General features: G+C 35.7%; 1 protein-coding gene across 2 annotated transcripts in view; it reads left to right on the top strand.

Annotated features, from left to right (window-relative positions):
• Positions 1 to 13,458, top strand: part of QKI (QKI, KH domain containing, RNA binding) — a 144,887-nt gene that overhangs the window by 82,741 nt on the left and 48,688 nt on the right. For both annotated transcript variants that reach the window (XM_014950607.1, XM_014950608.1), the window contains exon 5: positions 8,449 to 8,592. In XM_014950607.1, coding sequence (XP_014806093.1) covers positions 8,449 to 8,592 — 144 coding nt within the window. The remainder of the gene's footprint in view (positions 1 to 8,448; positions 8,593 to 13,458) is intronic.

The raw sequence follows: 13,458 nt of genomic DNA, 5'->3' as shown, positions 1-13,458 counted from the left end.
TTCAGATCATGGATGGGGAATAACTAGTTCATAAAAGCTAGTCTATTGTGGATGTATTTTCTCTTTTGTTTTTAACATCCTGTTAATGGTGGTAAAATAAAACTTTTAAAGTATGTTAAGGCTGTAAATTGAGTAGTTTAGTATCTGTATGTATAAGAGTGCATGGTATGTAGGTGCTGCTTGATACTAAGGTAGATAATACTTTTGTTAGTTTTTCTCCATCTCAAGGTGAATAGCAGAATCAGCTTTAAACTGATAATAATGCTCGTAAACTTGGAGGCAGATAGGTTTATGCACAAGTGATGTTAGAACAGTTGCTCAGTTCTCATTCATTCCCTGATGATACCAATGCATACAGAACTAGTTTATTTCATCCCAAAACAGTGACGTATTCAGTTTTAGCAGGCTCCCGAATTTTGATAGCACTTGACAATACAGCTTGTTCCACAAACCATTGCTCTTATTTTTCACGCTGGCATAACTTGAGACAAATACGCAAGGAGAAAATCCTGGAGAGATATGATGCTGTTGCCTGTTGGACAGGAGCTCACCCTTCGAGTGGCGAGTCTCTGGTGGCTCCGCTCTCTGGAGCAGTTGACTGTCCAGCTGTGACCGTGCAGAGCAGGGGGTGACTGCACTGGCCTTGGCGGTGGCAGACCCTTCCTCTTCGGCCAGCAGACCCCGGTTACTGGGCCGGCTCGCTGTGCTGTGAACCCACAGCTTTGGAAAGATGCGGTGTGGTGTCTCCTCCACGTAGGAACCGTTTTGACTGCAATGCAGATCTGAACTTGGGGTGGCACTTGATTTGAAGTTTCCCAAGCATGAAGTCTGTGTTGACACTCCAGGACAGAACAGAATCCTTTTCTGCATGTTTAAACGTTTAAGTTGTTTTATGCCGTCAGATTTTTTTTCAGAATAGTTCTTAAAAGATCTTTTAGGTGCTGCCTTGTGACAATGTTTGACAGCTACTGGCTAGTTTAGTGTGCGCTGGAAGATACCACTTCTTAATGCAGAAGTGTCTTGCAGGGGGCTTAGTATACAATAATAATGGATGATTAAAGCATACTAAATAATACTAACTTGTCTGACATTTGAAATAGTAACTATGTGACTGTTAATTTAAGCAGTTGATCTGTAGCTTCTGTAGAAGAAAACGTCAATTGGAAATTCTAAGTGTGAAATGGGCTAGTGTTCTCCCGGACCAGGTGCTACCCTTTCAACATTTCTTTTGTTACATTATTTTTTCACCAGCTTTCTGCTTGTGAACTGCTACCATTAGAAGCTCAGTAGGAGCAAAAGTCTGTGTTAATTTGCCTGACTGTAACTGCACAATTAAAGCAGTTTATCAGCAGGGGTTAGGACAATCAGTGTGTTCCGATGCTTCATGTTATAAAATTACTTCTGTTGTTCAAACAGATACTGTAATTAGTGCATCATTTTAAACTGGTTTTCTGCAGGGCTGGCTTGAAGTTCCGTCTGATAAAAACCTCTATTTTTGCTACTTACCTAAGCCCTTATTTTGTTTGCAGGCTGCTACTGAAGTAACAACTTATATTGAAATGTTAGTGCCAGGAGTATATCTTGTGAATACAGGTTTGGGCAGGGGGTGCTGTTTTTCAGGGGTTGGTTGGTTGGTTTGTTTGTTTTTCACTGGTCAGTCCTGTCAAGACTTAGATTCACTGGCAAAAATGGAAGGAGAAAACTCCATGTTTGTATTTAGAATTATTACTACATACTAGGATTTAATATCTAGCTCTTGCATAGATGAACAAGTAGCTTCATGTCAGATCATAAAGATAACTGTTGTTCTGTCTCTCGCACGCACATAATTAGATTTCACTTAGCATAGTTTCATGAGATGTGGTGAGCCAGTCTTTAAGTGGCAGTTACGTGTTAAAATATGGTCCCTCATGTTCTCCCTTTCTCAGGTACAGCACTGACCTTGTGTTGGCACTCAACAGCCTCTTATGATCTTATTCAACCCACTGGTCCAGCAGAGGAGGTCCAGGGAGGCGAAGGGGGTGTGGTTTTGCTGCATCAGCAAGTTATCCTTGCTCTGAAAAGCTGGCGTGGTGCTGGGGCCAGTCCCAGTGGAGGAATAAGGACTGCTGGGTAATGGGAGTGAACTTTCAAAGTTGTTAGACTGGTCACAAAAGCATACAGTAAGACAACAGTATGAGGCGATTCAAGTGATTTTTATTTCATTAGGGCTAGAGCACTCATGAATATGTATCAGCTAATGTGGAGATATTTATATATCTGAGGCTTTTAAGTGGTTTATTCCTTGCACAATGTTACAGAAATCCTCCTTCTTCTAGATATTTGTTTTCAGCGATCTCTGCAGAGTGTTGAAAACACCAAAAACTTATAATTCTATAGCTTGGGTTAGCAGAAAGAACAGTAACAAGAGCAAAAGTTAAGTTGAACAGCACAAGATGGACAATTCTTGTGGCCCATGAAAAGTTGAGACTAATGAGTTAGAATGCTCTTTTCCCTAAATTTCTTGGATTCCTCTGGCTTGGTTTTACGAGTTCAACTGTGTTGACAAAAGGCTGTTGAGTAAGGAATAATCTGTATTGAATGGTTGAGTAATATTTCTCTCAGATTCATAATTCAGACCTGACGTTGTTGCATGGTTGCAAATCAACTCTTATTTGAAAATACTTAAGCTAGAGCAAGACTAGAATTTGCTTACAATGACCTTTCTCATATGTCACTTTTTAGTTAAATTTAACTTATGTTTCAAAATTGCTTTAAATCAACATGTTAACTTTTTAAAATTCCTTTAAAATTCATACAGCTGCTTTTAAGCCACTCTTCCAATTATTTTTAAAACATTTATATATATATATATATATATATATGAGTGTTTTCACTATGAAAAGAAACATTCACTGAGAACTATTGTCAACTGTAATGTACCTATACCACAATTTATTAGACAAAATATATAGTGGTAATTTTACTAAATAGCTAAGTTCTTTCTCTCCACATCTTAACTCCTCAATTTGATTGTGAGAAATGGCTATGAGTGATTATTCTGTTTCTTATGTCTTATGATAATTTTAATTAAAGCTCTTAGAATGTACTTGAATTAAACCTTTGTATGGTTTAAAAGACTAAAGCTATTCTGATGTCTTTTAATTTTAGCATTTAGTTTCATTGTATGAAAACACTCTTTCCGTTTACTCTAGCTTTTCTCTGTGTGTTTTTTGGATCGTTCAGTAGGGAGAGTAGCTGGTTGTAATAGGTTGGTGAAAACAGAATTTAGTAACCTCACTTCAAGATGAGTGAGGATACAAAGATTCATTCTCAACATTTACTTGAGTCAGTGGCTTTATTTCTTTAAAGAGCCCCGGCTGTTGCTACTGAACTGTGTTTGTGTTTTCTTGTGGCCAATGTTACTGGAAATTGCATGAGTTAGAGTGGAAAATGTACGTAGGATGGGAGTTGTACTTTTTTTAATACTACAGCCCATAACTTTGTGAAAAAAATGCCACGTGGAAAGCTTCCTTCCACTCATCACATTGAATTCATGCTTTATTGTCTAACTAATATATCTCTGCCTTTCTATAAACAGATACTAGGAAAGTATTTCTTTTCCATGCTTATTTCATTTTCCTTTAATGGCATTCTGACAGCTAGAAATGACTGGATTCTGTTTCACCAGTTTTTAATCATCGACTATTTATAGTCGGTCGGCCATACTGTGAAAGTCCTTGGGCCTTTGTAGTGAGAAATAAAGCTTGAGACTTTTTAAAAAGTATTTTGATAAAATATTTTGTGATGACTTGCTTTCTGAAAATACCTTCCTTTTTCGCCATTTGAATCTTTTGAACAATTTCAATCAAGCTTGACAGGTACTTCTTTCCTTTGGGTTTAAAGTTTTCCAAAAATTATTGGCTAGATAGAGGAGAGGCCGAACTTAATACTTCTGGTAGAGGGAAGGAATGCACTGAGTTTTCAGTCATCTGCTTTGCGTAGCTTACAGAAGGCTAGTAAGCTGCTGTCTCTTTCTTGTTAAGTCAATAACCATATTAAGAGGGAAGCTTTGGGATGAGATATGAAGACGTGGCTTTAAAGGACTGGGGTGCAGGAGATACAAGACCGCAACCTGGAATTACTGTGATAGGGTGAGGTGTATGGTAAATGGAGGACACAAAACAACAGAGAGCTCAACTTCAATAAAATGTGTAGTTTTGAGTTAATTGCATCTTCTTCCTGCTTTTTGTCTCTCCCCTCGCCCCCCCCCCAATCTCTAAAAAAAACCAAAAACCAAAACTCTAATCTAAAAAAAAAGGCCACAAAACCCCTTCCATAATTATGTTAAATTTTCTTTTATTTTTGTGCAACTAAATTTCAAGTTGTAGCAAAATCATTTTTTTTAAACTACCTGATCCATTGACCTTAATAGCACGATAAATATTGAGCAGTTTCTTCAAGTCCATTATTCTGTACAGGTACCTTGAGGATAATGAGCATATACACACAGGCAACAGAATGAAAGCAAGATCTGTTTACAAAATTGGGCTATATTTAAGGATACTGAAATTTCTGCCAAACAAGGAGCACAGTGAAATTTCATCTGCCAGTTATGTTCCTCTTAATGTTCTTTAATTTAGCAGACAAGATAGTTTGGTTGTAATTAAGCTTTTCTAATATTGTTGTTCCCCAAGGTTGTGGCATAAATCACTGTACTCCATAGTTTCCTGAATCTTCACTGCCTTAATTTTTCCTGTATAATTCTTCAATAAACAATCTCTGGGATGCAGGAAAACTTCATGCTATAAATTACTTCTTGTGTATGTAATATAATTTTGAATCTATGCAATTGAATTTCTTTTTATCAAGTCTTTTATTCTGGTTTTCTTGGTGCTGTTTCTTTCTTCTATGTACTTACCCTTCCTGCTGTGGCAACAATTTTTTTTGTCCGAAATAACAGAAATTGCCATGGGAGGTACTCCTCACTGCTTTTTCGATAGGTAGACCTGGCAGCAATTGCTCAACAGGTGCTACTGAAGGACAAGAGGCAGTGGGCACATAGAAGTAAAAGAAATTATGTTTAATATAAGAAAAAGCTGCTTTTTTTTTTTATTTATTGTGATTGAACACTGATTGAAGACTGAACTGGCTGCCTGGAGAGGTGATGGAGTCTCCATTCTTGGAGATACTTAAAACCTAGCACTGAACAACATGCTCAAGTTGACCCTGCCTAAGCAGGGTGTTTGGACTGGATAATGTCCAAGGTCCTTTCCCACCTCGGCTGTTCTCCGGTTCTGTGAAATAATTTGTTTTGTTTTAGCTGCAATTCACTTCAATAATGCCACAGTTTGTAGTTTCTTTCTACAAAGTTATGCAGCAGGGCAAACTGTAGTCATTCTCTCCTGCCTATCTTTTCACTGTTTTCTCCCTAAACAATTTCAAAAGAAAACCCTAACCAGCCTTCGAAGTGTCGGACCATATTTCATTAGTCTTAAGAAAGACACCTTCCAACTTGAATTTCAGATATATTGAATTTACCCATTAGCATTTTCTATTTTGAAAACATCTTTTCCCAATCCTGTTTTATGACTTGTTGCACAGAGGACTAGTTTAAGTAAAGATTTTACCTGGGGGAAAATATGTCTTTCCAAACCATCCTTTCAGAATTTAAAAGGAGAATGAGTCAGTATAAAAGATTGCAGCTCTTAACTGCAGGAGGTTGCAGGTTATCTCTCTCCTCCCATGAGCCTAGCCCTGTCGTAGGTTTTGCATCTGACTTTCTGTTTGAATGAATGGCCTACTGTAGATCAGAATTTCTCACTTTTGGTAAAGCCAACCAATAAATAATTGAACATACATATTGGTATAACATTCAACTAGCATTTTCAATAAACCAAAAGACTTTTCTCAGAAAACTTAACTCACTAAGAAAGCAACTGCATGGGACAGAATGGAAGCAGTGGAGGAATTCAGAGCCTCAGACTGTTGAGGTAGAGCAGAAGAAATTGGAAGCCCATTCCAAACTCTCTTTTTTTTTTTTTTTTAATAATTGTTTTTTCAAACCTATTATTTGTGGACTTTTATTCTTCTTAACCTTTCTTTCAGTCTTACCATTTGGCTTAAGAAATAGTACTCTCCACAACAGGACTTCTATTAATGTACTTAATGACCACAGAAGAGCATGTTTAAAACTAGTCATACATTAGTTGGGTTATCTTACTGGTAAGTACTTGTATGATTGCTAGTGTTGTAAGGTCTGACCTTCGTAATACGCGTGCTTGTTGACCTTACAGACAACATTTCCTACCTAAAAGTGGATTAGAGGTTGGGGAAAAAATGTGGTTTATTGTCCTATGTGCAGGTGTTTTTTTTAACGTAACAAAAAAATCCTCATGTTGCAACAAATAATTTGAAGTACAGCACCAGTATTTGAGATTATGTTAATCTGAAACATTTAAATACCAAATAAGAGAGGTACTCTGGTCATGCAGGCTATTGTGCATCTCATCTCAGGTTAGTACGAGGTACCTTTCCCATTCCATCTTTGTGTGAGCTCACCATGTTCCTTGCTCTGCCCTCTACTGGTTTAGGAACCTTCTCTTATTCATCATACCTGTAACATAACTTGTCACCATCTTAAAAAAACCCACAACTCACTCCTGCTTTGGATTAAAAAAAAAAATCGAATTGTTTAAATAGTAATCGTGGAGATTTGATCATGATTGAGTGAAATAAGCTGCAAATACCTTGTGGTAGATAGTTCTTTCAAAGATTAAATTACAGCAGAGAACATGTTATAACTCAGCTGCACTTTGCGTCAAGTTCTGTTTTATAAATGAGGGTTACTTTTCTCTCCTTTCTCAGCTTCTGAAATTCACAGAGATATTTTCAGAGCCACCATTGCTTAGAAAGTTGGCGAAGATAAGATTTTTTTAAAAAAATTACTGTAGTTGATAGTATGGAGTAGGGTGCATGTGCACATTACATGAAGAATAGTATGAAGAAGAAATTTCCTTCAAAGTATTGATTCTTTTTACATACATCTCTCATGATTCTGTATTTTTTATCCGTGTCTATTCCACTAAACATTCTGGACTTAAAGAAGCTGAATTAAAGATACAACATTCTAAGGAACATTGCTCCCTCAGGTATATATGAATATGAAGTACTGCAAGCATTTGTTGGTATTAAATCTTCGAACATTTCCTCTGCATGTCTGATTTCCTGGAAGAATTTTAATGAAATCTGGTGGAAAAGATACATTTGCAATTAACTTTGCTTGCCTTAATTTTTTTAAAATGTGAATTGCGGTTAAGCCACAAATGTTTGTCTTACAAATAGGAGGCCCTTTTATGATGCCTAAGATTTTAAATAAGTTGGGTTTGTTTATGTGGGCCTTTATTTAGATTCAAAAGTTATAATAAACTTCTCTCATTTACCAATTTTTTATCCCTCTCTCCCGTTTTTTTAACTTGTTTTATTACATTTTAAATATTGTCAAATTGAAATTATGCTTCTGGGAAATTTGGCTAGCTTTATTCACTATTTAATAAAGATGGAGTTGGAAAGTTTCTTCTGTGTTGTGTTCATGATCTTATTTTTTTAAAGTCTGGATACTTGAATGTGTTACTTAAATTTATGGATATCTGTTGTTTAAAAATGTTTACATTTTAAAAAAAAAGTTTTCTTTAGCGTGCCTTGCCTTTCTGAAAACATTACTAAGATTTATCTTTGGTATTATTAATGCCATTGTTGTAACAGAGTGCCTGTGTAATGATGACCATCTTGTTACATGCTCTTCGGTGGCTTCGGTATTAAGGCCTTGTCATGTCCTCCTCTCTGCCCTTCATCCAGTGAATGTAGCTCTGCTTCGAAAATTGTAACTTCTGTTCCTTTTGTAATGTTTAATTCTTGAACCTTTGCTTTATGAGTATTTAAAAGCAATTTTTAAAACTGTATTTAAAACCAAGTTTTAAAACTAAGAATTGCTCTCTTTTCTTGTCCTTTGGAGTGATTCAGATGGAGTTTCTATGTATGGTGTCTTTTCACTTCTCTTGAAAATACTACGTTTTTTAACCACCAGTATGTTTTATCTGTTAACCCTTGAAAGGCTCCAAAGAATATTGAAAATGATACTGTGTTTGTAGTACTTCCTGTTCTTGTTCCTTTGTTCAGTTGAGAAAGGTACTCTAAGAAATCACATTTGTTATGTAGTCTCTAGAAAAAGAAACAACCAACAAGTATGAGGTTCCAAAACACAATCAAAATCCAAAAAAAGGTATTTTGTAGCCTCAAGTTCTTGTTAAGTAACCACATAAAACAAAACAGCCTCCACAGTATGAAGAAGTCTTTTCCTATTTTGCTGTTTGTACTATTAAAAGAACTGAGTTTGTCTACTCTTTACATGATTGTTTTATACAGAATGTAACAATGCTTCATAGCTTCCGTCTTTCAATTTTTTTTTAGGAAGAACAGAACCGAGGCAAGCCCAATTGGGAACACCTGAATGAAGATTTACATGTACTTATCACTGTGGAGGATGCTCAAAACAGAGCAGAAATAAAACTGAAGAGGGCTGTTGAAGAAGTAAAAAAGTTACTGATACCCGCAGTAAGTATTTGTATGCAAGTCTTTGTTTTCCATTTCCAGAAGTCATATCTGAAATACAATGAATACTGCAGCAGTAAGAGTAAGCCTGCAGAGCAGCATCCTAAAATGAAGCTTAATTTTTTTTTTAATAGTCTAGTGATCTTCAAAATATTTCATCCTGTATTGAATTATTCCTCAGGACAGAATAATATTTTTAAGAGATGGTTTTGTGTTTGGTTTTTTGGCCTGTTTTAGATATAGATGCAGGAAATCCTTCTCACCTTTAAAAGGCAATGCTTAACTGTTACACTACCTTTCTGTCCTTCTTTCAGTATAAGGATGTTTCACTTTAAGGCTGGGGATATGTGACATGCTTTTATGTTTCACTTTGAGATGATTCTGATTCTTTAAGAAAAGGAGGTATGTTTTCTTAGATCCTCACATTAGACACCTTCCAAAAAGAACAAAACCCTTCAGGAGCACAGTATCAAAAAACTTTGCCATCAACATATTGGGCGAAAAATAAGCATAGTGAAACTGGAAAATGGGTTGTATTTCTCACTTCCTGGTAATAAAAACAGCTTTCTGCCCAGCGAGGTGACTTAAAGCATTTTGCAGGGACCAGAATTACCCTGTGAGAGCTCTTCTCTTAGATCTGCTCTGTATTCTCACTCAAAGCAAGGTGACTTAGCATGGCTGTACAGTGCATTCCATGCCATTAACTTGCATCTTGTGCTGATTTTTACCACCATTTTTGTGCCATTATTGAATGATAAAAATAAATTAATGTCTTTTTCAGTGGTGGAGAAATTTTCCGTAATACGAGGAAAAATTGAGATTATCTTGTGAAAGAAAGCAGTAGGTGGTATTAAAATGACCTAGTGATTCTGGGTGCTTAGTGAATGCTAATAGATGCTGACTGTCAGGGAGCTTGTGGTGACACATGCTGTATAAGCACATTTAATTTGAAGACATTTTTAAAAGTTACCGAAGATCAGGAGAGACACTTCGTTTTTGAGTTAACAAAAAATGGTAGAATATTAAGCAGGAAGTATGGGGGGGGAAAAAAGTAATTTAGACCTCTTCACATTGTCAGTCTCTGAAGGCTGAAATCAACTAGAGAAAAGTATATCTTTAGAATTTATTCATTTACTACAGAGATGTTGAGCATGTTAGGATTGAGTTTGTGGTCAGGACTAGAAATGGTAATAAGAAAAAGACTTTTTATATGCGCAAAACTTGAAACATTTTTGTTTATTCTCTAGCTACAGTGCACCAAATAGTTTTAAAAAGACACACAGCTCAAAACTTCTATGTGATGCAGAATTAATGTTGTGAAACATCTGTTGATTCTTCTGCCTCCCTCTTGTTGCTGAATAATACGACCGAAGGGTCATGTTCAAGATGACCCGATAGGTCACAAATCCCCAGTATGTCTGAAGTAGTAACGTGTATACTCTGCATACGTTTGTGTTATGCTTGGTTTCTGGAGCTGGTGTATGGGTGTATTTTGAGCCTCTAAAAAAATGAATACATTAGTAGTTTTTCATTTTGTTAGTGTCAGCTAGGTCTGGACTTTTTGGTATTTGGTTGGACTCAATGATCTCGGAGGTCCCTTCCAACCACTAAGATTCTGTGACTCTGTCTGTCTTGAAAATATTCTGCCTTGTTTAGTAACTTTATCAGTTGGGGGAGCTCTATAATGCTGATTACAGATTTTTCCCCCTCTAGAAATAAACAACAAAGGGTTAAGTATTGTCCAAATATATCATCAGTTGAAAAACACTTTGTCAGTTCAGTTACTTAACATCTTTATATATTGTGTGTAGGTTTAAGAGATTTGGGCAGTGCTTATTACCTGTGCAAGAATTAAAGGTCTGTTGGCTCTCATTTCTGAAAGTTATGCCTCGTTGAAACAGGCATCTGCAGTACATCCTGATGAATTAGTATGTAGGTGAATTTGTTTTTTGCACTACCTGTTGCATCTGCTGAAGTAGCATCAAAAATGGCTGTTTAATCAAATTACGTTTTCAGGCAGTTTGAGAGTTGAAAAATTCTGCTTTAGGATTAAAAGATATGAATGGAAAACTTATGTGAAGCCAGCCATAAACCCTTAAATAGTCAGGGTAAACACGAGGAAAAAAAGAAATCCTAGCTTATTATAACAGGATGGGTGAAATTGTGGATGTTGGAACATTCCAAAGATGCTCTAAAATGTATGAATACAAAAATTGGAAATTCCTTTTCACATGGAATACCTGCAACTATTACTGTTTTCCAAATAAATGTCAGAGGATTAAAATTGATAAAAAATATATTAATGTATTTCTCTTTTATCTCCATTCAACTTGAATAAAAATTGAGATTATGTAGGAGGGGAGACTCAGTTTCATTCTTGTCATATATTGGCAATGCTTTGGTTTTTCTGAGATACATTTCAGAAAAGCAAGCTGGTGTTAGAGATGGGAATGAGTTACTAATTTCTGGGAATAATCAGTTATTTTTATATCCAAGATATTAAAAAGTCTAATTACTTTTTATAACAACAGTGCACAAATAGGCACATTTCTAAAATGGATTTCCGTTTGAAGGTACTTGGGTGAACAGAAGCTATTTCAGTAGTAGCGTGTATTTCTTCTCATCTTTATGAATCTCGATAACTAGTGGGTTTTTTTCCTTGTGGATGTGAATTATTAATTTCCCTTTCCACTTGCTCTTGGATTTTCACCAAGGTGGTAGCATAATCAAGCAGTTTATCTTTAGAAATAAAAAGGACAACTTGAGGCAGACTGGCTGAATGAGCCTTTTTTTCTCCCTAAGGAGAGAGGCCAAAACTTAAAAAAAAACCACCAAGCCCCAACAAAAAAAAACCCAAACAAAAAAAAAAAAAAAAAAAACAACCCACCAACTTGTATTTAATATACATTTCTTTGGTATGAAACTTTTTTTAATTTTGGCTGTACTTCAAGTTTTATAGTTCTAATCTTTTCTTCCCATAGTTCAGTGAGATACTGGTCATTATGTGGACCTGCAAGATCATATGGTACTGCTTCTTTCATGTTTTTCTGCAAAGAAAAACAGGAAGAATAAAGTAGCCTGCAGGCTTTTGGGATCACATTGAGCTATGCTATCCTTATGTCTCCTTCTAAAGTGAATTCTACAGGTATTGATCTCTCTTCATTGTGAGAGCTTTGAGAGTTTATTTCTTGTTTGCTGGAGTTCAGTAAGGATGGGTGGTTCTCTTGCAAGGGAAAAACAAAAGATGCTCTGGATTGTGCACTGCAGAACATAAGAAAAATGGAGAGACTGTGTAAAGGGGTGTATGTAATAATTAAGCTTAGCATACTGAATTACAGTGTCCTTAAGGGTTTGGAATTATTCTTTGAGGTCCTGGGCAGTAGATATGAATTCCTGTGCTAGAAGTATCTGAGGCTTCTACTTGTTCTAAGAAGTGTTGAATAAACTCTATCTAGATACTCCTTTTGTTATATAGATGTCCAGGTCTCTTTAATTACTAATTCACCATTATACTAACTATCTTTATATAGGATGAGGCACATACAACAGAATTAAAATTTCAGGCAAACATTTCTTACCCCTTTTTCCTTTGACTCCACATTCTTCCTTTCTGAGGAAAAGGGCTTCTGCTTAACTATGCTAATTTGTCCTGGAATTGGTGTTTTTCAGATTCTTTGTATCGTTCTTCCTGCATTGGGGCAGCTGAACTTTTTTGTTATTTGTTCTTTCCTCCTTGTCTGAAGACCACTATGACATAGTATTAGTCAGTGATGGTCCCTTTAAAATTTTGTGCATCACTTGCCACTACAATAATTGAATTTCAAAAGTGTGATGGGTAGGAATTAATTTTTCAGTTGAAGATTGTTAAATTCTGTTAGTACATTTGGTTCTTGCCTATATTAGTGATTTTAGACTTCTCATATATCTTTGTATATGTTCATATTTTTAAGTTTAACTGTATGGTAAACAAAGGAATCATTGAGCTTAATTAAAATAAATAACTGTAGCAATGTTGTTTTCATAATGTCAAAATCCTTAGGGTAGACTAATGTCAATGGCAGTTATTTTTTCAAAATAATTCAAACACAAAACCATGTTATGAAGGTAATTATTCCTTAATCTGGAAAACAATTATAACTTAGAGTATATAGGAGTCAACAAATAAACAATTTTCTAATGGTCATTTTTATGTATTTTGTAGCAGCTTTATGCATTGGACAACAATTACCATCAGTCTTCAATAGTGTTCCCAAGCGTTTAATCCTGTTTTGTAATAGAAGTTTCAGTGTTGTAGTTGATGAATTTAAAAATGGAGGTAGGAAAGGATGCAAAATAAAGATGTTACCAGAATATTTTCCACACAAGATGATCTATAACATAAATACATAGAAGTCCAAATTGCCAAAACCTAATAAACCATTTAATAATAGAGTCAAGTGGATAATTCTTGCTATGTGTAGGAGCTGAAGTTAGAAAGTAATTTTGCCAGTCTTCAGGTCAAATTAAAAAAAAACAAAACAAAACAAAAAAAACCCCACCAAAAACGTAGACTTCAAACAAACAAAACCCCCAACAACTTCACAAAGCTACAAAGCCTCAAAAAACTGGCCTGAAGAGTGCTGTATTAACTGATATTACTGTCCTTTAGCCATATCATAGTTGCTGCTGCAACTGTAATCTGTCTCCAGCAAGCCGTTTGGAAGGCTGAATAAGTCTGAATTAGTGAAACTATGAAATAAAGGAAGTGAAACATACATTCTCACCTCTAAACATTTTCATAAACAACAGAGAGAAAATAGCTATGCTTAACAAATAATAGAATAGTAGAAATCAGACTGCGAACAACTGTGGAAATACCTGAAAATTGCC

Source organism: Calidris pugnax, unplaced genomic scaffold, assembly GCF_001431845.1.
Source record: "Calidris pugnax isolate Ruff unplaced genomic scaffold, ASM143184v1 scaffold24, whole genome shotgun sequence".
NCBI classification, from domain to species: domain Eukaryota; kingdom Metazoa; phylum Chordata; class Aves; order Charadriiformes; family Scolopacidae; genus Calidris; species Calidris pugnax.
Note: the sequence above shows the minus strand (reverse complement) of the source record. Positions and strands in the feature narration are given on the sequence as shown.